The sequence below is a fragment of the Pongo pygmaeus genome, chromosome 1, assembly GCF_028885625.2.
Source record: "Pongo pygmaeus isolate AG05252 chromosome 1, NHGRI_mPonPyg2-v2.0_pri, whole genome shotgun sequence".
NCBI lineage: Eukaryota > Metazoa > Chordata > Mammalia > Primates > Hominidae > Pongo > Pongo pygmaeus.
Genome location: NC_072373.2, coordinates 3446407 through 3473723, shown reverse-complemented (window position 1 = coordinate 3473723; position 27317 = coordinate 3446407). Strand labels below are relative to the sequence as shown.

The following is a 27317-nucleotide window of genomic DNA, read 5'->3' as shown; positions in this document are numbered from 1 at the left end:
TTTCCCTCTCATAAGCCTGGCCTGTTTCATAAACTCTGTGTACACGTGTGTCAGCAGAGGGTGAGCGGAGAGTTTAAAGGCCTTATCTGGGAGCCTAGAATGGCAGATGAGGGAAGGGAATGAGGTTCATGAGTACACTGTGCCCCCATTCCAGCCTGCTCCTGCCTGCTGTACAGACGCATTCGCTGAAATGTACCACGGATTAGCAGGAGGGTGCTTTGCAGTTCACGTGCATAATGCTCAGGCTTGCAAACGGCAGAAGGTCGCCAGGGCTTCTCAGCATCTCCAAAACTTCATGGCAGAGGCCAACCCACCTGGGAACACAGTGACACTGGGACCCGAAGCCCCAGGAAGGTGGGCTCACTTTCGTTGTTAGTGGTGTCTCCGCTGCGAGGTCCATTCACGGCTCGTGTCTCTTCTTGTGTCTGACAGGCTGAAGTGTGTGCAGGCACCGTGGCAGAGGTGATCCAGTCTGTGGTCAACGGGGCAGATGGCTGCGTGTTCTGTTTCGGCCATGCCAAGCTGGGTTCGTGAGAGTGTCACTTTCTCATGCGGCTCCTTGGGCTCCCTGTCATCCCATGCATTCCTCTGTCTCCCTCCCAGAGTTCTCTGATGACAGGAAGGGCTGCGTTTCTCTTAGGTGCTGAGCTGAATAACCAATAACAAGTTATACGACGAACACCTATGTTGTTCATTGTAGGTGGACACCCATTCATGTAGGAAAGCCTTTACGTCCAAAAGATGGAAAGAGAAGTAGCAGGAGTGTTCCCACTTGGTCCAGGTCAGAGTCAAGCCCAGAAGGCAGGCAGGAAAATGTTCATTTCCTGAGCAGCCGCTGTTTGGGAAGCAGATAGGGCCCCTTGCACCACCCCGCCCATGAGGATGTGGGTTGGTGGTTGGACCCCTGTAAAAGCCAGAGGAGCAACCTCCAAGCAAAGCCCAGAGCCCAGGACGGGTCTGGGGAAAGCGGTGCACACCGTCGGGAACACTCCAGCACTGAAGCATCTGGGAAAGGAGGCAGCAGAGCCCCCAGCGAGGGGTTCATAAATCCCCCCACAGTCCCATCTTAATTCTGACCTGCGGCCATCTGCTCCGCAGGCCTTGCCCTTACACGCTTGATATGTTTAGTGAATTGAGGAGCTTCAAAAACTGTCCCTTGGCAGAGATTCCAACAGAGGCCTTGCTGGAGCTCACAGAGGCCAGTTCTCAGCCAGGACAGAAAGCCATTGCCTCTCTCTGCACTTCTGTCCTCCCCAGCCCTTCCTCTTGATCTTGATCTAAGCAGTGATCTGGATTTTAATAGAATTTGCTCATGCCATAAAAATATACACAGCATTTAACTTGAGACAGGATATAAAGTGTGAATATGTGGACTTAATCTGGGGGGTGACTATAAAAAGAATCATAATGATGATAAAAAACGCCTGCCTTCCCACTGTGTGTAAAGCAGTGCAGGAACTGGATAGCATGTGACATCTGGGGTCCTCCTCAAGGTACATTGGGATTTAATCTTGTCACATGTCTGGGCTCTTGCTTTGTTTTTTTTCTTTAAGAGATGGGCTCTCAGTTCCTGGGGCTGGAGTATAGTGGCATGCTCATAGATGACTGTAACCTCCATTTCCTGGGCTCAAGTGATCCTCTTGCCTCAGCTTCCCAAGTAGCTGGGGCCACAGGGATGCCCCACCACACCCAGATAATTTTTAAAAATTTTTCATAGAGGCAGGGTCTCAGTATGTTGCCCAGACTGGCCTGGAACTCCTGGCCTCAAGCAATCCTCCCATCTTGGGCCCCCCAAAGTGCTGAGATTACAGGCATGAGCCACTGAGCCCAGCCAGCATTCTTTATTATAGCCATTTAGTTATGAACACCAGAAAATGCCTTCTGTTGTTGTCAAATACTATTTCTCTCATCTTTTCGTTCCTTCTCTTCCCTTTTCCCCCCTTCCCCGTGCCTTTCCTCTATATCCTTGGCATGTATTTTGGAGACTCCGTGGAATGATGGCTGGACACTGAACCTGCTTTTCTTCCTTCCCTGGTTCTCCCAGGAAAATCCTACACCATGATCGGAAAGGACGATTCCATGCAGAACCTGGGCATCATTCCCTGTGCCATTTCTTGGCTCTTCAAGCTCATAAACGAACGCAAGGAAAAGACCGGCACCCGTTTCTCCGTCCGGGTTTCCGCCGTGGAAGTGTGGGGGAAGGAGGAGAACCTGCGGGACCTGCTGTCGGAGGTGGCCACGGGCAGCCTGCAGGATGGCCAGTCCCCGGGCGTGTACCTCTGTGAGGACCCCATCTGCGGCACGCAGGTGATTGCTTCTGAAGCCTGGCTCGCCCCTGGCTCCCTCCCCACCTCAGAGGCTGGGGCAGCTCCACCCATGAATCACTGAACCTGTAAACTCAGAGGCTTACGGGTGTTTACTTTAAAGTGGACTGGAACTTTACGGCCTGCAGCTGCGGGGCCATCTGCTTGCCCAGTCTAAATATTTGTACCTTGACTCTAATTGACAATGAGCAGGAACCACAATTGTTGTAGCATTTGGGGGAGAAATGGAATTCACTTTCTTTATGCCCCTTTCAAAAACAAAAAGTAACAATCTTTCTTTTGTTTAACAACAAACTGGAATATTTACTGCTCTGCACAAATAGCTAGAGCCATTACGGGGCTGTTTATGACTCTATAAACTGTGTTTCTGGCACCGGTTTACAGCCGGATTAGCAGTGCTGCAGGAAAAACTAATAACCACTTTCTAATTAGAACCATGATATAATTGCTAGAACTATGGAAGCCAAGAGAAGCTCCAGTTCACCATTTCAGGATGCTATGCCTGTTGGGAGGGTCTCTCCTTTGCTGTTTGACAATAGATGTAGGAATGACTCAGGAGCTGCAATTCATTCATATCCAGAATAATCAATCCTTCCAGTCTCTAACAGTAGGCTTTATTTTCCCGTGTTGTCAGATGCCTCCTTTTGTAGTTAGGTGTTCCGTTTGATAAGTACCTGCCTCTTCCCAACTGGGATTGTTTGCACAGGTGAGGGTACCTCCCGTGGCCTGTTACACTCGTTACTCAAACCTGACCATGCTCTTCCCCTGCTTAAAGCACCTCAGATCCTTCCATTTCCCTGAGTCCTCTTTCGTCTGCATCAGTCACCTTGAGGATTTGTTTAAACACTGATCGCTGGGCACTCCCCCCAGAGTTTCCAATTCAGTAGGTCTAGAGTAGAGCTCCAGAATGTGCATTTCCAACAAGTTCCCATGAGATGCTCATGCTGCCGGTCCAGGGATCACATGTTGGAAATCACTGTTCTGAGGCATCAAATGTGCAGAGACCACAGTATCTACACAGTGTCTGTGATGCAATCAGTAGGACCCGACCCACTGCTCCTGTTCCAGGCATTTTCTAGACATTCAAATATGCTTTCACCCCCATTCGCTTTTAGAACTTCATTGATGAAGTTCCACTAAGGGGTGAAAAATCTGGTTAAATGAAGGCTAAGAAAAAGAGGAAAAGACCAATATTCTCTTTAATTCTTGTTGAAAAATCTTTTAAATTCTTTGGTTTATTTTTCCATAGCGAGACAAAATTGTGAACACAAAAGAATCTCTCTTTGAAGTTTGAGGATTTTGATGGCCTCAGGTTCTAAATATTGGCTCTTAACGGTTCAAAATTATTTGCATAGTTAGAGTAGAAAATTGTCAGAATTTGTACCAACCTTAAGACATGTACTGCGAATTAGTTCTTTGAACAAATCCGAAACATGAGTTTCCTTTTCGCCCCAAAAAGAGGAGTGCTGGGTTAAATTCTGTTAATGTGATTGTTGTAATTCAGGTTTAAAATAATTGCCAAGTACTTTCATAAGATTTAGACGCATTACCCTGTGTGCTTTCTTTAATCAATTAATGAGTATGCCAGGAGCATGGATTCAGGAACTAAAGGTAAATAGATATCTCCTAAATTTAGAGGAGACATTCAAGCATCGTGAGTGTTTGAGGGTGCCTTTTACACTGGCTTCTTATTTATAACTATGCTAGTAAATATGGCCTAAAATTGGCTTTAATTAAATAACTGCAAAATTAGGAGTCAAATGAAAGCTAACCAAGTTTTTTTACATCTTTGGGACACCGCTGCTATGACGTCTCAAATCACATTTTGCAACCTACCTGTCTCCAAACAATCTAATCTTTGGACTCAAGATGCAGTCACATCGCTCCTGTTTTCTTAGGTAAATGGATAGCCAGGGGTGTTGGTTTGCCGCCTTCTGCAGAGATAAGCGTGAGCCATCTGCTCCCAGCTTTTCACACCCACTAGTTCCAGATTCTACTTAGATTGTAAAATAGGTAAAAACAGGTTTCATCCAATAAGTATGCTCAATATTAATTTTCAGAAACGAATTAATTAAGCTGAGAATTGCACATGAGCATAGCACCTCGTTCCAGAAGGGTTTTTGGCCTTAGAGAGGCACGTGGCTTTACTATACAGAATGCACAGCCAGCTGAATGGAGCCGGGGACACCCAGGCATGAGTGACAGCAAGCCCTCCTCAGCCTGCAGCCTCACCTCTTGGCTTCTGTCTTCCAGCTGCAGAACCAGAGCGAGCTGCGGGCCCCCACCGCAGAGAAGGCTGCCTTTTTCCTGGACGCCGCCATTGCCTCCCGCAGGAGCCACCAACAGGACTGTGATGAGGATGACCACCGCAACTCACACGTGTTCTTCACACTGCACATCTACCAGTACCGGATGGAGAAGAACGGGAGAGGGGGAAGTAAGTCGGCTACCCACCCTCCTGCCTCCTTAGCAGCTCTGGCCCCAGCCAGAAACCCCTTGGGCAACCATGACCTTTGTATGTGTGTGTGTGTGTGTGTGTGTGTGTGTGTGTGAGAGAGAGAGAGACAGGGTCTTGCTCTGTCACCCAGGCTGCAGTACAGTGGCACGACCACAGTTCACTGCAGCCTCAAACTCCTGGGCTCAAGTGATCCTCCTGCCTCAGTCTCCCAAGTAGCTGGGACCACAGGCTCATGCCACCACACCTAGCTATTTATTTATTTATTTTTGTAGAGATGGGACCTTGCTATGTTGCCCAGGCTGGTCTAGAACTCCCGGTCTTGAGATCCTCTTGCCTTGGACTCCCAAAGTGTTGGGATGAAAGGTATGAGCCACCATGCCTAGCTAAACTTGTCTTAATAGACTACAATACGCAGTTCAGTGATTCGTAATTCAAGATAATTATAGTATCTGGGCTGAGGTTCGCTTTTGAACTGTCCAGGGAAAGGAGTTTGCTTTGGTAAAGGTAATTTACCAATGTCGTTGCCATGAGAATGTGAGAGGTCAAACTTACAAAAAGAAAACAACTGCCTAACAGTATCTTTTTGTTCACAGACCCCAAAAATGCTCATCAAGAAAGATCAACAGGTATCCACCCAAGCACTCAGCAGTGTGTTATTATCATTAGCTTGAGGCCACTGTATGGGCCATATTTTTTTAAATAGCATAGAAATCAGACTTTTGAATAACTACCCAGACCCTGGCTGCCTCCCTCAAATCATCAGTGAAGGTTTACTGTCAAAACCCAGGCACGGTGCCTGCTCTTCGAGTGAGCTGCCCTACCAGGAACCCAACGCCGTGCCCTTACAGACCCATCTTGGCTGTGTTTCCAAAGTCAGCCCAGGCTGGGGCGCAATTCTCTGCCTTCTGTCAAGCAGTGTTTACCGTATGCCCGAAAGAGTTGAGCACCAGATCAGCTCAGTGTCTCCAGTGGGGATCCTGGACCGGGGCAAAGTGGTCTATTGATTTCACTGGGTTCCTAAGGCAGGTTGTGGGCAACGGGGCTGCTGGGCTGGCCGGGCAGTGGCTTCCGTGGTTCCTCCATGTCCCGCTCCGTGGGGCTTTCAATACACAGGCAACTAACTGGCTCCCAGCGCTTTCTGCACGGTTGTCTCAAAGACACTGGATGCCAGAAAAACAATCAGAAAACTGAGTTAAGAGTCTAACCCTGGACTGGAAATTGTAAAGCTCATTGACTAAAGCAGAGACAGTCCACAAAGCTGTTCTAGATGAAGCCTAGAATTAAGTAGGACCAGGCACGGTGGCTCACACCTGTAATCTCAGCACTTTGGAAGGCCGCGGCGGGTGGATCACTTGAGGTCAGGAGTTTGAGACAAGCCTGGCCAACATAGAGAAACCTCGTCTCTACTAAAAATAAAAAAAAATTAGCCGGGCGTGGTGGCACACACCTCCCAGCTAGTTGGGAGTCTGAGGCAGGAGAATTACTTGAACCCAGGAGGCGGAGGTTGCAATGAGCCCAGATCGTGCCACTGCACTCCAGCCTGGGCGCTCTGTCTCAGAAAATAAAAATAAAAGGACATCCAGCTGGGATCTACGGACAGGCTCCCCCTGATTTCTCCCTAAGCCTCCTCGTGGTTCAAAAGACCTGGACAACACTACTCCTGGGGAGAGAGCTCTTGCGGGCTTCTGTTGCCTCCAGGCAAAAGCTCCTCCCTTCCCCCACCTCAGTGCCTCTCTTCCTACTCCTTAGTTACTGTTGTTAAAATCCAGGTTTATTGCAGTATCATGTACATTCACAAAAACATCACTTTTATGTGTCTTTAGATGAGTTTTGGCCAACCTATACAGTCATGTAGCCACCACCATTATCAAAATAGAGCACGAGGCTGAAGTTCCCTCTTGCCCTTTGTCCCTTCCCCTGACCTCTAGCCCCTGGCAACCACGGATCTGATTGTTGTCCTGGTTTTGCGTTTATCCAGGATATTGTGGGAATGGACTCGTGTGGCCCGGACGTGGCCTTTTGTGTCTGGCTTCTTTCACGTAGCGTAACGCATTTGAGATTCCCCCGTGCTGCAGCACGCGTCTCTTGTTTGTTCTGGTTCCTGCTGCCTGCTCTGCCTGCTCCTTTAGTTTTTTTGTTTGTTTGAGATGAAGTCTCACTCACTCTGTTGCCCAGGCTGGAGTGCAGTGGCGCGATCTCGGCTCACTGCAACCTCTGCCTCCCGGGTTCAAGCAATTCTCCTGCCTCAGCCTCCCGAGTAGCTGGGAATACAGGTGCCCACCACCATGTCTGGCTAATTTTTGTACTTTAACTAGAGATGGAGTTTCATCATATTGGCCAGCATGGTCTCGAGCTCCTGACCTCATGATCCACCCACCTCAGCTTCCCAAAGTGTTGGGATTACAGGTGTGAGCCACCGCACCCCGCCTCTCCTTTGGTTTTGACTGGGCCTGGAGGCTTGGCTCCTACCCTACCACCAGGACAGAACGAAAATATCCACAGCTGGGGCTGGAGTTCCTCTAACTGGGGCTGCTTTTTATGGCTCTGAAAATCAGCCCTGAGCTGCCTCCAGTGGCTGCTGTGAAGAACCTAGAGGTTCCGGTCCTCACTTGCAGCGGGCCGGGCGCCCCAGGGAGGTGGCCCATTAGCTCGAGGGCAGCTCTCTCAACAGCCCATGATGGTGAGCAAAGTCTCACTGGAGAGGAGCCGAGGATAGTGAACGGGAATCTCTCGGGAGATGTATTCTTGGTAACAGGCTCACACCATGTAGAGCGCTTCCGTTTAGAATCACGTTCTTAAAGAAGGAAACAGCGACTCGGATAGGGATGAGAAGATCCAGACCTTTAAAATTGACAGCACAATTGTATCCACATTTCTCCTGACTGTGTGGGAGTTGGCCTCGAACCCTGCCCTCACTGTTTTCTCCTGGGTAGTGTCTTCACCCTGTCAATGTAAGAGTCTGACAAATGTTTAGTTTATTATTTTAAGCAGCTGTCAGTAATCATCATCATCAGAGCCTGCAGTACTTTCTTGTACTTTCAGCAAAGAGTGACTCGCAAAACATCTAACTCTTGAGCCAAATGACTCCCAAATGGCACTGATCAGAAAAACTTGGGAGATGGGATTATCTCCTTCCAGGTTTCAAACCAAACTGAGGACAACTCTGTTTTCGGTTTTGTACTTTTTTTTCTTTTTTGCGGTTCTGCTTTCAATTTGGAATCTGAAAGTAGGGAGAAATCTTGAAAACAAGGAAACAGTTCATTAAATGACTTCAAATATAGGAACCTGAAATTCAGCTTCCACAAAAGTTTAGGCCAAGACATTCCCTAAATCCAGTGATCCACCCCAAATCAGTACCTAAGGAATCCCGCACACTTATTAAATATTTAATAGCCAGCTCATCTTCTTCCTATTTTTAAATTGTGAAAGAGAATTGCTTTTAAATAATGCATTCAGGTTAAAAGAAAGGGCAAATACCACGACTGGTTTCCAAAACCTCTGTTAGGTCCTTCCTAATCTAATGTTTCAGTAGATGAGGACAAAGAAGGGGAAGGAGTCCAGGGGTCGTGGGATCGGCAGACATGGGGGACATCTCTTTCCTCCTGAGGGGAATGGATTCAGGCCAGAATGCACACGGCCTCCCCGCCTAGGACTCGCTTGACTTCAGTGAATTTATAACTGTTTAAAATATAATGAGGAGATTTGGAGCGTTGTTTAAAATGGAAATTTTGTTTACTTACATATAAGTAATAATCCGTGTGGACCTGGCAGCCAGAACTCAATTAGGGGAAAGTTTATTAATTAGTCACCCTGCAGGGAAGCCATTAGAAGAGATCTCTGCCACAAGAACTAAATAGACTGTGTGTGCGCATCTGAATCTCATACACACACATGCATTTTACACATTTTACACACAAATGCATTTTACACATATAAGTAGACAGACAAAAAAATGTTTTAAACATTTCCAGTCAAAATAGAAAAGTCTTTGTTGGTGTATCCCTGTTTTGCAGATAGCACTAGGTTAAGCTTAAAATATCTCCCTGTTTAAAAGGTCATTGGAATTAGTGGGACTGGTCCTTCAGCATCATGGAGGCCTTCCTCTGCTTTGCGAAGCTACATCTGTAATAGCTTGAGAGCCTCCTTGGGAATCCCAGCACTGGGAAACAGACGCTGAAGCCCTACTGATCAGAGAGCTGCTTCTCGTAACGATGCGTGTACTAGGCACCTAAAACAAGGTGGTGCTTGGGACCAGAAGTGTTTCAGATTTCAGATTGTTTTCAGATTTTGGAATATTTGCATATGTAATGATACCTTGGGAATGGGACCCAAATCTAAATACAGATTTCACGTATGTTTCATATATGTCTTATAGACATAGCCTGAAGGTAACTTTATACAATATCTTCAATAATTTTGTGCATGAAACAAAGTTTTTACTGCATTTTGACTGCAACCCCTCACGAGGTCAGGTGTGGAATTTTCCCCTTGTGGCATCATATTGGCCTTCAAAAAGTTTGAGATTCTTGGAGTATTTTGGATTTCAGATTTTTTGGGTTAGGGATGCTCAGCGTGGACTAGTGATACTTCAGGGTAATGCGCTGATAGAGATCTCACCTGTCCTGTTGACAAAGATAATTTTAAAAGCCCCACTTTTATTGAGTAATCTAAGCATGCAAGCAACTGTTGCTCAACATCCAGAATGACACCAGGTCCCTGATTTGTTCATTCACTTTATTGCCTCTGTGGGGAGGATTAGAGGGCTTTGCAGGCTGAGCTGCTGTGTGCGCACGCAAACAAATGTATGTGCACATGGGCACACATCTGTGCTACACTCATCTGTCTACACATCTCATCAGACTCTTTAATCTGTTTTTTGTTTGTTTGTTTGTTTTTAACACTGAGTCTCGCACTGTCACCCAGGCTGGAGTGCAGTGGCGCAATCTCAGCTCACTTCAACCTCCACCTCCTGGGTTCCCCGCGATTCTCCTGCCTCAGCCTCCCGAGTAGCTGGGATTACAGGCGTCCACCACAACACCTGGCTAATTTTTGTGTTTTTAGTAGAGACGAGTTTTCACCATGTTGGTCACATTGGTCTTGAACTCCTGACCTCAAGTGATCTACCCACCTCGGCCTCCCAAAGTGCTGGGATTACCACACCCAGCCTAATCTGTCTTCTTTTGACAACGCAAATGTTTTCTTTCCATGTCGTGGAGTGACTTAAATCAACTAACGCTGTATTTAGGGCTGTGTGGTGGATATGACTCTGGAGATCCACTCTTTGGGTGGCAGATGTGGGAAAAGAGGCCTAGGAAAGAACCTTGCTTCTAATGGAGGTAGAGCCAGTCCCCTGCTGTCCCCAGCAGCAAAGCCCTGTGCAGCAAGGATGTCCACACACTGCAGGACTCTCATCTCCCGCTTGGTCAATAATGAAGTGGCAGTTTCATCTTTTTAGGTTTTTGTAATCTATATGTTTTTAAATGTTGGCCAAGAGACACTATTCTGAAGAGTGCAGCCTGGAATTCCCATCACCGCATCCGTTTCTAATCTCAAGCCTCCTGGCAGCTCTCAGCAGGTAACTGGCATCCTAGTCAATGAGAAGACAGAGCTGACCTGGTGCATTCCTCAACTTCTCTCCTTTTGGTTTCATAGTCTCCTGGTCCCTTTACCTCAGTTTCCTCCCTGCTCCTTCCCACAGGCCTGCTGCTCCCGTCTCCTGGCATTCTTCCTCCTGCCCCTTCTGCCTCTTCTGGGACCTCACCAATTGGGACCCCGTCAGTGGTCTTTTCATGCTTATGTTTTTAGCCTTTCCTCCCACCAAAGTCAGGGTTACAGAAGGAAGAGAAGGAGGCAGGGAGGGAGGGAAAAGGAAAGGAAAGGAACCACAACAGCATCTTGCTTCTGCCACGCTCCTCTCTAATCGCCTCCTCCACAAAGACATCAGATTCCCCCTATTTGTAATGTCTTCTTTGAATTTCAGCAGTGTGGGGGATGTTACGCTTTTGCCTTACTCCGCCTTATATTTTGGCTGTTTGTGAGCTTGTCCAAGCCCTATTGGACTATAGGTTCCTTGAGACAGAGTGCCATAGTGCTAGGGCTGTGTCCGCTGCGTGCTGTTTGTGAGCTTGTCCAAGCCCTATTGGACTATAGGTTCCTTGAGACAGAGTGCCACAGTGCTGGGGCTGTGTCTGCTGCGTCAGTGTCCAAGCCCTATTAGACTATAGGTTCCTTGAGACAGAGTGCCACAGTGCTGGGGCTGTGTCTGCTGCGTGCTGTTTGTGAGCTTGTCCAAGTCCTGTTAGACTATAGGTTCCTTGAGACACAGTGCCACAGTGCTGGGGCTGTGTCCGCTGCGTCAGTGTCCAAGCCCTATTAGATTATAGGTTCCTTGAGACAGAGTGCCACAGTGCTGGGGCTGTCCGCTGCGTGCTGTTTGTGAGCTTGTCCAAGCCCTGTTAGACTATAGGTTCCTTGAGACAGAGTGCCACAGTGCTGGGGCTGTGTCCGCTGCATCAGTGTCCAAGCCCTGTTAGACTATAGGTTCCTTGAGACACAGTGCCACAGTGCTAGGACTGTGTCCGCTGCGTCAGTGTCCAAGCCCTATTAGATTATAGGTTCCTTGAGACAGAGTGCCACAGTGCTGGGGCTGTGTCTGCTGCGTCAGTGTCCAAGCCCTATTAGATTATAGGTTCCTTGAGACAGAGTGCCACAGTGCTGGGGCTGTCCGCTGCGTGCTGTTTGTGAGCTTGTCCAAGCCCTGTTAGACTATAGGTTCCTTGAGACAGAGTGCCACAGTGCTGGGGCTGTGTCCGCTGCATCAGTGTCCAAGCCCTGTTAGACTATAGGTTCCTTGAGACACAGTGCCACAGTGCTGGGGCTGTGTCCGCTGCGTCAGTGTCCAAGCCCTATTAGATTATAGGTTCCTTGAGACAGAGTGCCACAGTGCTGGGGCTGTCCGCTGCGTGCTGTTTGTGAGCTTGTCCAAGCCCTGTTAGACTATAGGTTCCTTGAGACAGAGTGCCACAGTGCTGGGGCTGTGTCCGCTGCATCAGTGTCCAAGCCCTGTTAGACTATAGGTTCCTTGAGACACAGTGCCACAGTGCTAGGACTGTGTCCGCTGCGTCAGTGTCCAAGCCCTATTAGATTATAGGTTCCTTGAGACAGAGTGCCACAGTGCTGGGGCTGTGTCTGCTGCGTCAGTGTCCAAGCCCTATTAGATTATAGGTTCCTTGAGACAGAGTGCCACAGTGCTGGGGCTGTGTCTGCTGCGTCAGTGTCCAAGCCCTATTAGACTATAGGTTCCTTGAGACAGAGTGCCACAGTGCTGGGGCTGTGTCTGCTGCATGCTCTTTGTGAGCTTGTCCAAGCCCTGTTAGACCATAGGTTCCTCGAGACAGAGTGCCACAGTGCTGGCGCTGTGTCTGCTGCGTCAGTGTCTAAGCCCTATTAGATTATAGGTTCCTTGAGACAGAGTGCCACAGTGCTGGGGCTGTGTCCGCTGCATGCTGTTTGTGAGCGTGTCCAAGCCCTATTAGACTGTAGGTTCCTTGAGACAGAGTGCCACAGTGCTGGGGCTACGTCCGCTGCGTCAGTGCTCAGGTCTCCTTTGTCCAAATGGAATGTGTGCTGTGGTTTTAAAAATGAATCTCTGCTCTCGAACTCCTGACCTCAGGTGATCCACCCACCTTGGCCAGCCTGGCCAACATGGTGAAACCCCCTCTCTACTAAAAATAGAAAAATTAGCCAGGCATGGTGGCAAGTGCCTGTAATCCCAGCTACTTGGGAGGCTGAGGCAGGAGAATTGCTTGAACTCAGGAGTCAGAGGTTGCAGGGTTGCAGTGAGCCAAGATCGTGCCACTGCACTCCAAAAAAAAAAAAAAAGAAAAGAGAGAATCTCTAGGCTGGGCATGGTGGCTCACGCCGTAATCCCAGCACTTTGGGAGGCTGAGGCCGGTGGATCACTTGAGGTCAGGAGTTCAAGACCAGCCTGGCCAACATGGTGAAACCTCGTCTCTACTAAAAATACAAAAATTAGCCCGGCATGGTGGCGGGCGCCTGTAGTCCCAGCTACTCGGGAGGCTGAGGCAGGAGAATCACTTGAACCTGGGAGGCGGAGCTTGCAGTGAGCTGAGATCACGCCACTGCACTCCAGCCTGGGTGACAGGGCAAGACTCCATCTCAAAAACAAAAAATGAAAAATAAAATAAAAATTAATCTCTGTGTTATCTAGTAGAGCTGTGATTCGGAAAGAGTAAGACCACCCAACTACCTTTCACGTAAGCAGATGGTATTAGGTCAGAGAAGCCTCATAACGCAACACAGTCAGGAGGCGGTCAGCTGACTGGGCAAGTATGTTAGAGGGGGAATTATAGAAAATGATATATTCATGTCATAAATATATTATCTGAACTTAAATAATACAAATGTATTTTTATTCATTGATCTTACAAACCACAAAGGGCCAAGACTCTATCTTTGAGTTTTCAATTCAAAATTTGACTTCCACGAACCACATTCATATTAACAGTTCAGTTTTCGCTTTAAATTTCTTCAAAGAGATTTAAGAGCTTAAAAAACACTTTACAACCAACTGGGTATAGACTTTTTCTAGGTTCTTACAATATTTTCCACTCTGTAATTCCTCATTCACACCAAATTCAACATCTTTATAAAAACTTTTTTTTTTTTTTTTTTTTTTTTTTGAGACAGGGTCTCACTCTGTCACCCAGGCTGAAGTGCAGTGGTGCTATCTTGGCTCACTGCAACCTCTGCCTCCCAGGCTCAAGTGATCCTCCCACTTCAGCCTCCCACGTAGCTGAGGCTACAGGTGTGCACCACCATGCCTGGCTAATAGTTTATACTTTTTTGTAGAGATGGGGTTTCACCATTTGCCCAGGCTGCTCTCAAACTCCTGAGCTCAGGTGATCCACCTGCCTTGGCCTCCCAGGGTACTGGGATTACAGGTGTGAGCTATGGCACCCGTCCAAAAAATCCTCATTTTTTTTTTTTAATCACATCTTTTCAAAGCATTGAGTTGAGTTTTTATGAAAAACATTAACTGTCTTTACAAAATCATTTCATTGGCTTATACGGTATTTTATGTTTTTATTTAAAATACCAAGTGGCAGAAACCAATTTAGGAGGAAAAACAGCTGACCTATTAAGAACTATGCAGCTGATTCTTTTTGGAGCAAAAGTGTACAAACTAGACCACAGCCTCCACTAACCACGAGCCCTCAGCGTGCTGTGGGCGTCAGGCAGCACTTCTTATGCAGGTGACCCAGAGCATTGCTTAACCTGGCCAGGTGGTAAGGCAGTGGCTCCCAAACTTAGCTGCACATTAGACTCACCTGGAGGGCTTTTAAAAGCATCCCAGTGTGCGTGCTGCCTTCCAGCCTAATTAGAAAGGCTGGGAGTGGGAACCAGACATCAATACTTCTTGAAAGATTCCAGGGTGATTCCAATGTGCGCAAGGTTTGGGAGGAACTACTACGGTGCAGGAAGGTGAGTTAAAAGAGCTTCTGCATGCTTTCTGGTTAGCTTCGGATTTTCATCTTAGATTTCGCATTAATTTTCTATGAGATCTTGGGTGATTTATTTAACTTCTATGAGCCTCAGTTTCCTTATATGTAAAATGGGGCTAATTTCTGCATTGTGGGATATTATAGGAATTAAGTGATATAAGGAGAATTTAGGATTTCCTGCTACCTTCCAGGTGCTTAATAAAGTGTGGCTCAGGCGTAGGCGACGTTATTATATTGTTTCCTGTGGGTAGAATAAGGCATGTGGGTAATTTGGTTTGGTCAAAGTCTAGACTTAAAATATTGCATATTAGAATATAACTAAAGGATTACTCAAGGCAGACTGAGTTATGTTCCTTTAACCCTGCAGTCTTGACCTCAAAATCTGGAAAGTCAGTGAGGAACCTGCTTCTTACCTGCTATTAATTATCCCCTATTGTGTTCATTTGCTATGTAACTATACTTTCTCCCCAGCCACTGGAAGTGATGTAAATTCTTGATAATAGCAAATGGCCTGTGCTCACTCACCTTGCACTATTTCAAGTTAAGCACCATGTGTGAAATTCAGAATTCTGTGTCTACGGGAACTCCAGTGGGTATAGAGCAGAGAGTAGATTTTCCATTGTCTAAATGTGACTCTTACTTTGAGTCACGCAGGTATAATTATAGGTATTTTGTAATATCCTCAGCACAGTCTAAACTGTGCCTTTTGTTCTCGTGTTCTGTTTTACTACATGTACATTATACATTTTATTCCATTACATCAAATGGACTATTAGAGTCAGAATTGGTCCCTGTCTTTGCCCTTTAATCTGTGGTGCATGTGGAATATCTGAGCTTCTCCTTTCTATATAATTAGGCTGCAAAACAGATGATTTTTTGCTTTAAAAATAACTATTTCCCTAGCGTGCTGCTGTGACCCAAGCTTGCAGGGTACAAAATAGCATAAAACAGAAGTGACACATTATATCTTCCCCTTAAAGGGATTTTACTGGGGATAGTTGAAGAGAAACAAAATATAACATCCTTAATGTAAAAAGTTCTTTGCCATAGATGTGCCAGTAGCTGGAGAGCTGGAATTGCAATGCTTTCTGTAAATATTTCTCACCTTTTTTTCTCAGTACTAGATATCGGAATTTGAGGGTAGGAAGGGGTGGAGGCACATTAGCCTTAGGACAGTGGTTGCTGAATATTTTCATCCTACAGCACGAGCAGTGCTGCGTCAGCCCTGTCCTTCGGGCTCTTCTGCAGAGGTGTGGACGCCCAGATCCCTCCTATGCACCCCGAGTGCCACCTGCAATGGTCCAGACACACGCGGGTCCCACACGCTCTGCTCGCTTTTTGTACCAACACCTTTCAAGCTTGCCCCAAATTACTTGGCCTCCACAACAGCTTTGGGAAGTTTCCATCTCTGCCTTTGCCATTTTCCTTCTGTGCAGAGTGGGGAAAGGCAGACGGAAAAGTTGCTGTCCTGGCAGTAACAGGAGGCAGGCCAGGTATGAGGCTGTGAGCTGGGCCGCCTGGAAAGATAGGGGTCCAGAGGCCTGGAGGAGCAGCATTCCGCTGCTGCCTGGGATTGAGGCGGGGGGAAGGGAGACAGCCAAGGAGTGGGTGATGTGCCCAGAAACACGCCACTCTGGAAGAGGGGCCTGGGGCAAAAAGGCGGCGTTCTCCGGCTGCCTCATGGAACTGATGGACGCCACAGGATGTAGTTGTGAGCTCAGGTCTTGCAGTCAGGCAGTCTGTGGTTTGAATCCTAGCTCTACTACTGGCCGCAGGATCGTGAGCAAGTTTTTTTTGTTTTTTTTTTTTTTAACAACTTTAATGAGATATACCTGAGCTACAATAAACTGTACATATTAAATCATATAACTTGATGTTTTATCGTATGTATATGCCCATGAAACCATCCTCAATCAAGATAATGAACATATTCTTCACCCCCAAAAGTTTCCTCGGGAGCCCTGCAATCCCTGCCTCCAGCTCCTCTTCCTTCCTGTCTCCAGACCCAGGAGCCACTGAACTACTTTCAGTTTCTAGGCATTAGTGTGGATTTCCTAGAATTTTATATAAAAGGAAACATATCTTGCAGACGGTACTCTTGTGTGTGGCTTCTTTCACTTAGCATAATGATTTTGAGATGTAATCATTTCATTGCCTGTATCAATAGTTCATTTATTTATATTTCTGCATAATGGTACACTGTCCAGATATACCACAGTTGGCCGATCCATTCGTCTCCTGATGGACATTTGTGTTGTTTCCAGTTTGGGGATATTACAAATAAAAGTACTAAAGGTTGAGCATCCCTAATCTAAAAATTGGAAATCCGAGATGCTCCAAATCTGAAACTTTGTGAGCACCAAATGACATCACAAGTAGAAAATTCCACATCTGACCTCATGTGACAGGTCACAGGAAAAACTTTGTTTTGTGTACAAAATTATCAAAAATATTGTCTAAGATTATCTTCAGGCTGTGTATATAAGGTATATATGAAACATAAATGAATTTAATGTTTACATTGGGTCCTATTTCCAAGATATGTCATTAGATATATGCAAATACCCCAAAATCTCTGGTTCCAAGCATTTCAGATAAGGGATATTCAGCTTGTGTGAGCATACATGCACAAGTCTTTGTATGGTTATATGGTTTGGCTCTGTCCTCACCCAAATTTCATGTTGAATTGTAATTCCCAGTGTTGGGGGAGGGACTTGGTGGGAGGTGATTACATCATGAGGATGGATGTCCCCCATGCTGTTCTCATCATAGTGAGTTATGAGATCCGATGGTTTAAGAGTGTGTGGCACTTTCCCCCCTGCTCGCTCGCTCTCTCTCCTGCTCTGCCGTGGGAAGATGTGTCTTCCTTCGCTGTGAGTCAATGAAACCTATTTTCCTCATAAATTACCCAGTCTCAGGTAGTTATTTATAGCAGTATGAAAACAGTCTAATATATATATGGACATATATTTTCTTTCCTTTGGGGTAAATACCTATAATAAAACTGGAATCTTATCAATGTCTGGGAATATTTGAAGAAAAAAAAAGAAAAACTGGAATGGCTGTACCATATAGTAGATGTTTAACTTTTTAAGAAATTTCTCAGCTGTTTCCCAAAGTGCTTGTACTATTTTATATGGGGAGTTCCCGTTCCTCCACACCCCCACCAACATTTGGTGTGGTCAGTCTTTTAAGTTTTGCCTGTTTACATAGTAGGTTTGTAGTAGTATCTTGTTGTGGTTTTAGTTTGCACTTCACTACTGACTAATGATGCCAAGCATCCTTCCACACGCCCATTCGGCATCCATACCTCTTCTTTGGTGAAATGTCCCTTCAAATCTTCTGTCCTTTTAAAAATTGTTTTTAAAGTTTTCAATATATTCTGGATGCAAATCCTTTATAAGATATATTATTTGCAAATATTTTCTCTCAGTCTGTGGCTTCTCTCTTCATTCTCAACAGCGTCTTTTGAAAAACAAATACTCATTTTCTTATGAAGTCCAATTTATATGTTCTTTTATGAATCAGGTTTTTGCTGTCATATCTAAGAAATCTTTGCCTAACCCAAGGCCAAAAAGGTTTCTTCTTATGCCTCCTCTAGAAGTTTTATAATTTTAGGCTTCAAATTTAGGTCTTTGATCAATTTTTAGTTAATTTTTGTATATTTTGCAAGGTATGGACTCAAGTAGTTTTTTTCAGGGAGAGGAAGGTTAGGTGTTTTTTGTGTGTGTGTGTATGAATATAGTATCCAAAATTTCTAGTATCATTTGTTGTAAAAAGCTATTATTTCTCTACTAAATTACCTTTGTCAAGGATTAGTTGGCCATATTTATGTGCATCTATTTCTAGACTCTGTTCTGTTCCATTGATCTATTTGTCTATCTTTACACCAATACCACACTGTTTTGATTACGGTGGATGTATAATAGGTCTTAAAATTTGGTAATGTTAACCTTCCAACTTTGTTCTTATTTTTTAAAGTTGTTTTGGCTATTCAGTGTATTTGGCATTTCCATACAAATTTTAGAGTTGCTTTCTAAATGGATTATGTAGAAAGAATTTCTATCAAAGAAGTCTACCAGGATTCTGATTGGGATTGCACTGAAGCTATAGCAACTTGGAGATGATTGACCTCTTCACAGTATTGAGTGTTCTGACCCAGAAGCACAGTATCTCTCTCTAGTTTAGGTTTTTATTAGTTCCCTTCAGTAATTTTTTAAAGTAGGAAAAAGCAATTATTTAAAACTGTCTTTCTTTTATATTGATATATAATTACACATATTTATGGGTGATATTTTGATGCATGCATCCAATATGTAATGATCAATCAGGGAATTTAGAAGATTCATCACCTCAGTTATCATTTCTTTGTGTTGGGAACATTTCATTATTTTCTTCTAGCTATTTGAAAATATACAATAAATTATTGTTAACTATAGTCTCCTACTGTGCTATCAAACACTACCACTTCCTTTTATGTAACTGTGTATTTGTAACTGTTAACCCATCTCTTTCATCCCCCTCCCCTGGCACCCCATGCCCCGCCCGTCCCCCCACACACATATTCTTCCCAGCCTCTGGTATCTACCATTCTACTCTCTACCTGCGTGAGATCAACTTTTTAAGCTCCCACATGTGAGTGAGAACATGCAATATTTGTCTTTCTGTGCCTGGCTTCTTTGACTTAACATAATGACATCCAGTTCCATCCATTTTGCTACAAATGACAGGATTTGAGTTTTTGTATAACTACTAGTATTCCATTGTGTATATAGAGCACACTTTGCTACAAATAACAGGATTTGAGTTTTTGTATAACTGCTAGTATTCCATTGTGTATATAGAGCACATTTGCTTGGTCCTGTTCCATTCATCCATCCATTGTTGGACACTTAGGTTGATTCTGTATCTTGGCTATTGCGAATAGAGCTGTAATAAATATAGAGGTACAGGTATCCCTTTGATATACTGATTTCTTTTCCTTTGGACAAACACCCAGTAGTGGGATTGCTAAATCATATGGTAGTTCTATTTTTAGTTTTTTTTTGAGAAGCATCTATACTGTTTGCTATACTGGCTGTACTAATTTACATTCCCACCAACAGTGTGTAAGAGTTCCCTTTACTATGCATCTTCACTAGATTTCATGGTGGGTTTTTTTTTTTTCTGTCTTTCTAATAATAGCCATTCTGACTGGGGTGAAATTATATCTCATTGTGGTTTTGATTTGCACATCCCTGATGATTAGGGACATTGAACATTTTTTCACATACCTGGTTGCCATGTGTATGTCTTCTTTTGAGAAATGTCTATTCAGATCCTTTGCCCAATTTTTAATGGATTTGTTTGGGTTTTTTGCTGTTTTGAGTTCCCTGGATATTAATTCCTTGTTGAATGAACAGCTTGCAAATATTTTTTTTCCATTCTGCAGGTGTCTCTTCGCTCTGCTGATTGTTTCCTTAGCTGTGCAGAACGTTTTTAGTTTAACATACTCCAATCTTTCTAATTTTGGTTTTCTTACTTGTGCTTTCAAAGTCTTAGCCATAAAATCTTTGCCTGGACCAGTGTCCCAAAGCATTTCCCTTATGTTTTCATCTGGTAGATTTAATGTTTTTGGCCTTAATATTTGAGCCTTTAATCAATTTTGAGTGGATTTTTATATATGGTAAGAGAATAGCTGTCTAGTTTCATCCTTCTGCTTATGGATATCTAGTTTCCCCAGCACCATTTATTAAAGGGGATATCCTTTCCCCCAATGCATGTTCTTGGTGCCTTTGTCAAAAATGAGTTGGCTGTAAATAGATAGATTTATCTGTAGGTTCTCTATTGTGTCCCATTTGTCTATGTGTCTTTTTATGTCAATACCAGCCTGTTTTATGTTATGGTAGCTTCCTAGTAGTGTATTTTGAAATCAGCTAGTGTGATGCCTCCAGCTTGGTTCTTTTTTTTCCAGTATTGTTTTGTGTGCAAGGTTTTTTTGTGTGTGTGTTTAAATTCCATGAAGAATGTCATGGATATTTTGATAGAGACTGCATTGAGTCTGTAGATTGCTTTGAGTAGGATGGTCATTTTAACAATGTTAACTCGAACTCAGGATTAAGAAACTCACTCAAAACCACACAACTACATGGAAATTGAACAACCTGCTCCTGAATGAGTCCTGGGTAAATAACAAAATTAAGGGAGAAATCAATGAGAACAAAGGGACAACATACGAGAATCTCTGGGACACCGCTAAAGCAGTGTTAGAGGGAAATTTATAGCACTAAATGCCCACATCAGAAAGCTGGAAAGATCCCAAATCGACACCTTAACATCACAATTGAAAGAACTAGACAAGCAAGAGCAAACAAATCCAAAAGCTAGCAGAAGACAATAAATAAGTAAGATCAGAGCAGAACTGAAGGAGACGGAGACTCGAAAAACCCTTCAAAAAATCAATGAATCCAGGAGCCAGTTTTTTGAAAAAAAAAATTAACAAAATAGACCACTTCATTAGACTAATAAAGAAGAAAAGGAGAAGAATCAAATAGACACAATAGAAAATGATAAAGGGGATATCACCACTGATCCCACAGAAATACAAACTACCATCAGAGAACACTAGAAACACCTCTGTGCAAATAAACTAGAAAATCTAGAAGAAATGGATAAATTCCCGGGCACATACACCCTCCCAAGACTAAACCAGGGAGAAGTCGAATCCCTGAATAGACCAATAACAAGTTCTGAAATTGAGGCAGTAATTAATAGCCTACCAACCAGAAAAAGTCCAGGACCAGATGGATTCACAGCCAAATTCTACCAGAGGTACAAAGAGGAGCTGGTGCCATTCCTTCTGAAACTATTCCAATCAAGAGAAAAAGAGGGAATCCTCCCTAACTCATTTTATGAGGCCAGCACCATCCTGATACCAAAACCTGGCAGAGACACAACAAGAAAAAGAAAACTCGGCCGGGCACGGTGGCTCACAGTGGCTTATGCCCATAACCCCAGCACTTAGGGAAGCCAAGGCAGGTGGATCACTTGAGGTCAGGAGTTCGAGACCAGCCTGCCAACATGGCAAAACCCTGTCTCTACTAAAATTACAAAAATTAGCTGGGCGTGGTGGCAGGTGCCTGTAATCCCAGCTAATCGGGAGGCTGAGGCAGGGGAATCGCTTGAACCTGGGAGGCAGAGATTGCAGTTAGCCAAGATCAAGTCAGCTTCATCCCTGGTTCAACATGCAAATCAATAAACATAGTCCATCACATAAACAGAACCAATGACAAAAACCACATGATTATCTCAATAGATGCAGAAAAGGCCTTCAATAAAATTCAACACCCTTCATGCCTCAATAAACTAGTTATTGATGGAACGTTTCTCAAAATAATAAGAGCTATTTATGACAAACCCATAGCCAATATCATACTGAATGGGCAAAAGCTGAAACAATTCCCTTTGAAAACCAGCACAAGACAACGATGCCCTCTCTCAGCACTCCTATTCAACATAGTGTTAGAAGTTCTGGCCAGGGCAATCAGACAAGAGAAAGAAATAAAGCATATTCAAATAGGAAGAGAGGAGGTCAAATTTTCTCTGTTTGCAGTTGGCCTGATTCTATATTTAGAAAACTCCATCATCTGAGCCCAAAAACTTCTTGAACTGATAAGCAACTTCAGCAAATTCTCAGGACACAAAATCAGTGCAAAAATCACAAGCATTCCTATACACCAGCAACAGACAAACAGAAAGCCAAATCATGAATGAACTCCCATTCACAGTGCTACAAAGAGAATAAAATACCCAGGAATACCTTACAAGGAATGCGAAGGACCTCTTCAAGGAGAACTACAAACAACTGCTCAAGGAAATAAGAGAGGACACAAACAAATGGAAAAACATCTCATCCTCATGGATAGGAAGAATCAATATTGTGAAAATGGCCATACTGCCAAAATAATTTATAGATCCAGTGCTATTCCCATCAAACTACATTGACAGTCTTCACAGAATTAGAAAAAGCTACTTTAAATTTCATATGAAACCAAAAAAGAGCCCATATAGGAAAGACAATCCTAATCAAAAAGAACAAAGCTGGAGGCATCACGCTACCTGACTTCAAACTATACTACAAGGCTACAGTAACCGAAATAACATGGTACTGGTACCAAAACAGACATATAGACCAATGGAACAGAACAGAGACCTCAGAAATAACACTACGCATCTACAACAATCTGATCTTCGACAAACCTGACAAAAACAAGCAATGGAGAAAGAACTCCCTATTTAATAAATGGCACTGGGAGAAGCTAGCCATATGCAGAAAACTAAAACTGGACCCCTTCCTTATACCTTATACAAAAATTAACTCAAGATGGATTAAAGACTTAAATGTAAAACTCAAAACCATAAAATCCCTAGAAGAAAACCTAGGCACTACCAGCCAGGACATAGGCAGAGGCAAAGACTTCATGACGAAAACACCAAAAGAAATTTCAACAAAAGCCAAAATTGACAAATGGGATCTAATTAAGCTAAAGAGCTTCTGCACAGCAAAAGAAACTAGCATCAGAGTGAACAGAAAACCTACAAAATGGGAGAAAGTTTTTGCAATCTATCCATCTGACAAAGGTCTAATATCCAGAATCTACAAGGAACCTAAATTTACAAGAAAAAAAAATCAAAAAGTGGGCAAAGGATATGGGGATATACTTCTCAAAAGAAGACATTTATGTGGCCAACAAACATGAAAGAAAGCTCAACATCACTGATCATTAGAAAAATGCAAATCAAAACGACAATGAGATACCATCTCATGCCAGTCAGAATGGTGATTATTAAAAAGTCAAGAAACAATAGATAGTGGAAAGGCTGTGGAGAAATAGAAAGGCTTTTACATTGTTGGTGGGAGTGTAAATTAGTTCAACTATTGTGGAAGACAGTGTGGCGATTCTTCAAGGATCTAGAACCAGAAATACCATTTGACCCAGCAATCCCATTGCTGGGTATATGCCCAAAGGAATATAAATCATTCTACTATGAAGACACATGCACATGTATATTTATTGCAGCACTATTCACAATAGCAAAGACATGGAACCAACCCAAATGCCCATCAATGATAGACTGCATAAAGAAAATGTAATACATATACACCATGGAATACTATGCAGCTATAAAAAAGGATGAGATCATGTCCTTTGCAGGGACATGGATGAAGTTGGAAGCCATCATCCTCAGCAAACTAACACAGGAACAGAAAACCAAACACCACATGTTCTCACTCATAAGCGAGAGTTGAACAATGAGAACACATGGACCCAGGGAGGGGAACAACATACACCAGGGCCTGTCGGGGGATTGAGGGAAAGGGGAGTGAGAGCATTAGGACAAATACCTAATGCATGTGGGGCTTAAAACCTAGATGACAGGTTGATGGGTACAGCAAACCACCATAGTACATGTATAACTATATAACAAAACTGCAGGTTCTGCACATGTATCCCAGAACTTAAAGTAAAAAAAAAAATAAATAATATTAACTCTTCTGATCCATGAGCATGGGATGTCTTTTCATTTTTTTCTATGTTCTTCAATTTTTTTCATCAGTATTTTGAAGTTTTTGTTATAGAGGTATTTCACCTCCTTACATTTATTCCTAGGTATTTTTTAGTAGCTATAGTAGATGGGATAGCTTTCTTGATTTCTTTTTCAACTATTTGTTACTGGTGTATAGAAACACTACTGATTTTTGTATCCAGCCATATTACCAAATTTATCAGTTCTAAGAGTTTTTGGTGAAATCTTTAGGTTGTTCTAATTATTATATGCCATCTGCAAAGAGGAACAATTTGACTTTCTCTTTTCCAGTTTGGATGCCTTTTATTTCTTTCTCTTGCCTAATTGCTCTAGCCAGGACTTCCAGTACTATGTTGAATAACAGTGGTGAAAGTGGGCATCCTTGTCTTGTTCCAGTTCTTAGAAAAAAAAGGCTTTTAGCTTTTCCCCACTTATTATGATGTTAGCTGTGGGTTTGTCATATATGACCTTTGCTATGTTGAGGCATGTTTTTTCTATGCCTAACTTATTGAGAGTTTTTATCATGAAGGATGTTGGATTTTATCAAATACTTTTCCTGTGTCTATTGAGATGATCTTGTTGTTTTAGTCTCTCATATGTTGACGTGATGTGCACGTTTATTGATTTGCATACATCGAACCATCATTGCATCCCTAGGATAAATCCCACTTGATTACGGTGTCTTATCTTTTTGGTGTGTTGTTGGATTTTGTTCGCTAGTATTTTTTAGATGATTTTTGCATCTATGTTCATCAGGGATATTGGTATCTCATTTTGGTATTAGGATAATGCTGGCCTGGTTGCATGAATTAGGAAGACTTCCCTCCTCTTCCATTTTTTGGAATAGTTTGAGAATAATTGGTTTTACCTTACTGCTTAATTCTACTGAACTTTTAAAGTCCTGGGCTTTTCTCTGTGGGGGAACTTTTATTACTGATTAATTCTTGTTACTCATTATTTGTTCAGATTTTCTTATTCTTCCTGATTTAATCTTGTAAGGCTGTATGTGTCCAAGAGTTTATCCATTTCACATGAGCTTTCCAATTTGTTAGTGTGTAGTTTTTCATAAGACTCTAATCATTTGTATTTCTGTGGTATTTTTTTCATTTCTCATTTTTTAAAATTTGGATCTTTTTTCTTGGTTAGTCTAACAGTTTAATCAGTTTTGGTTCCTTTCAAAAATCAAGCTTTTATTTTCTTGATCCTTTGTAATTTTTTTTTTTTTTTTTAGTCTTTATTTCTTCTCTGATCTTTATTCTTTCTTCTGATTTTTGGCTCAGTTTGGTTTGGCTTTTTTAGTTCCTCGAGGTGTATCATTTGGTTGTCTATTTGAAATCTTTCTACTTTTTTGAGGAAGACATTTATTACTCTAAACCCCTCTTAGTACTGCTTTTGTTGTATCCCATAGGTTTAGAAATGGTGTTTTTCATTTTCATTTGTTTTAAGAAAAAAGATTTTATTTCATTCATTTAGGAGCATGTTTTCATGTAGGAGCATGGTTTTAAATTTTCATTTATTTGTACAGTTTCTAAAGTTCTTGTTATTGATTTCTAGTTTTATTGAATTGTGGTCTAAGATGCTTGATATGATTTCAACTTTTAAAAATGTGTTGAGAGTTATTTTGTGGTCTAACACATGGTCTATCATGGAGAATATTCCATGTACTGATAATGAGGTTGTGTATTTTGCAGCACTTGAATGAAATGCTCTGTAAATATGTTAGATCCATTGGGTCTGTAGTGTGGATTAAGTTCAATGTTTCTTTATTGATTTTCTGTCTAGTTGATCTGTCCAGTGCTAAAGTGGAGTGGTGGACCAAGCACATTGGCTCACACCTGTAATCCCAGCACTTTGGAAGGCCAAGGTGGGCCAATCACTTGAGCTCAGGAGTTTGAGACCAGCCTGGGCAACATGGTGAAACTCTATCTCTAGAAAAAATACAAAAATTTGCTGGGCGTGGTGGCATGCACCTGTAGTGCCAGCTACTCTGGAGGCCAAGGTGGAAGGATCGTTTGAGCCTGGGAGATTGAGGCCGCAGTGAGCCAAGATCACACCACTGCTCTCCAGCCTAGGGGACAGAGTGAGACCCCATACCAAAAAATAATGAATAATAAAATGGAGTGGTGGAGGCCTCAACTATTACTGCATTGGGGTCAATCTCTTTAGCTCTAATGATAATTGTTTTATATAATATATCTGGGTGCTCCAGTGTTGACTGCATATATATTTACAATTGTTATAGTCTCCTGCTGAATTGATCCCTTTATCATTATATTAATATAATGACCTTATTTGTCACTTTTTATGTTTTTTGGCTAACATTGTATTTTGTCTAAGTATAGCTACTCTGGCACACTTTTGGTTTCTATTTTCATGGAATAATTTTTTCCATCCCTTCATTTTCATTCTATGTGCATCTTTACAAATGAAATGCATTTGTTGGAGACAGCATACAGTTGGGTCTTTTTTTTAAAAAATAAATCCATTCATCTCGTATATATCTTTTACTTAAGGAATTTAAACTGTTTATATTCAAGGATGTCATTGATAGGTAAGGACTTACTTCTGTGATTTCATTAACTGTTTTTTGATGGTTTTGTGTATCTTTTGTTCCTTTCTTCCTCCTGTACTGCTTACCTTGATGATTTGGTAGTTTATTGTAGCGATGTTTGACTCCTTTCTCTTTCTCATTCGTGTATCTGCTCTCCCAGTGAGTTTTTTAGTCTTGCGTATTCTCACGGTGGTAGTTATTGTCCTTTTGCTTCTAGATGTAGAACTCCTTTAAGCATTTCTCACAGGACCTGTCTAGTGGTGGTGAATTCCCTCCATTTTTTCTTGTTTGGGAAAGACTTTATTTTTCATTCATTTTTTAAGGATAGCTTTCAGCAATATTTCATCTTTTTTTAAGGATAGCTTTCAGCAATATTTTATAGTTTTATGTACACAGCTTATTTTAGTCATATCTCTAAATCATGTGTTTGATGTTGTTGTAAATGGTATTTTTAATTTTTTTTGAGTTGGGGTGACAGAGTGACACCCAGGCTGGATTGTAGAGGCACAGTCATAGCTCACTGCAGCCTCAAATTCCTAGTGATCCTGCTACCTCAGCATCCTGAGTAGCTAGGATTATAGGCACATGACATCATACCAGCTAATTTCTTTTTGTATCATTTTTCTGTAGAGATGGTGTCTCACTATGTTGACCAGGCTGGTCTTGAACTCCTGGCCTTAAGTGATCCTTCTGCCTTGGCCTCCCAAAATCCTGGGATTACCGGTGTGAGGCACCACACCCAGCCTTACGTTTTCATTTCTAATTGTTTGTTACTATGATAAAGAAATGCAAATGATTTTTGTCCGTTGACCTCATATCCTGCAACCTTCCTAAACTCACCTATTAGTTCTAGTAACTTTTTTGTGGATTTCATCCATTAGATTTTCTATAGG

General features: G+C 42.9%; 1 protein-coding gene across 3 annotated transcripts in view; it reads left to right on the top strand.

Moving 5' to 3' along the window:
* KIF26B (kinesin family member 26B) overlaps positions 1 to 27317 on the top strand; it is a 566488-nt gene that overhangs the window by 454985 nt on the left and 84186 nt on the right. For all 3 annotated transcript variants that reach the window (XM_054447009.2, XM_063666562.1, XM_063666595.1), the window contains 3 exons: positions 433 to 526; positions 2045 to 2307; positions 4578 to 4761. In XM_054447009.2, the coding sequence (XP_054302984.1) occupies positions 433 to 526; positions 2045 to 2307; positions 4578 to 4761 (541 nt within the window). The remainder of the gene's footprint in view (positions 1 to 432; positions 527 to 2044; positions 2308 to 4577; positions 4762 to 27317) is intronic.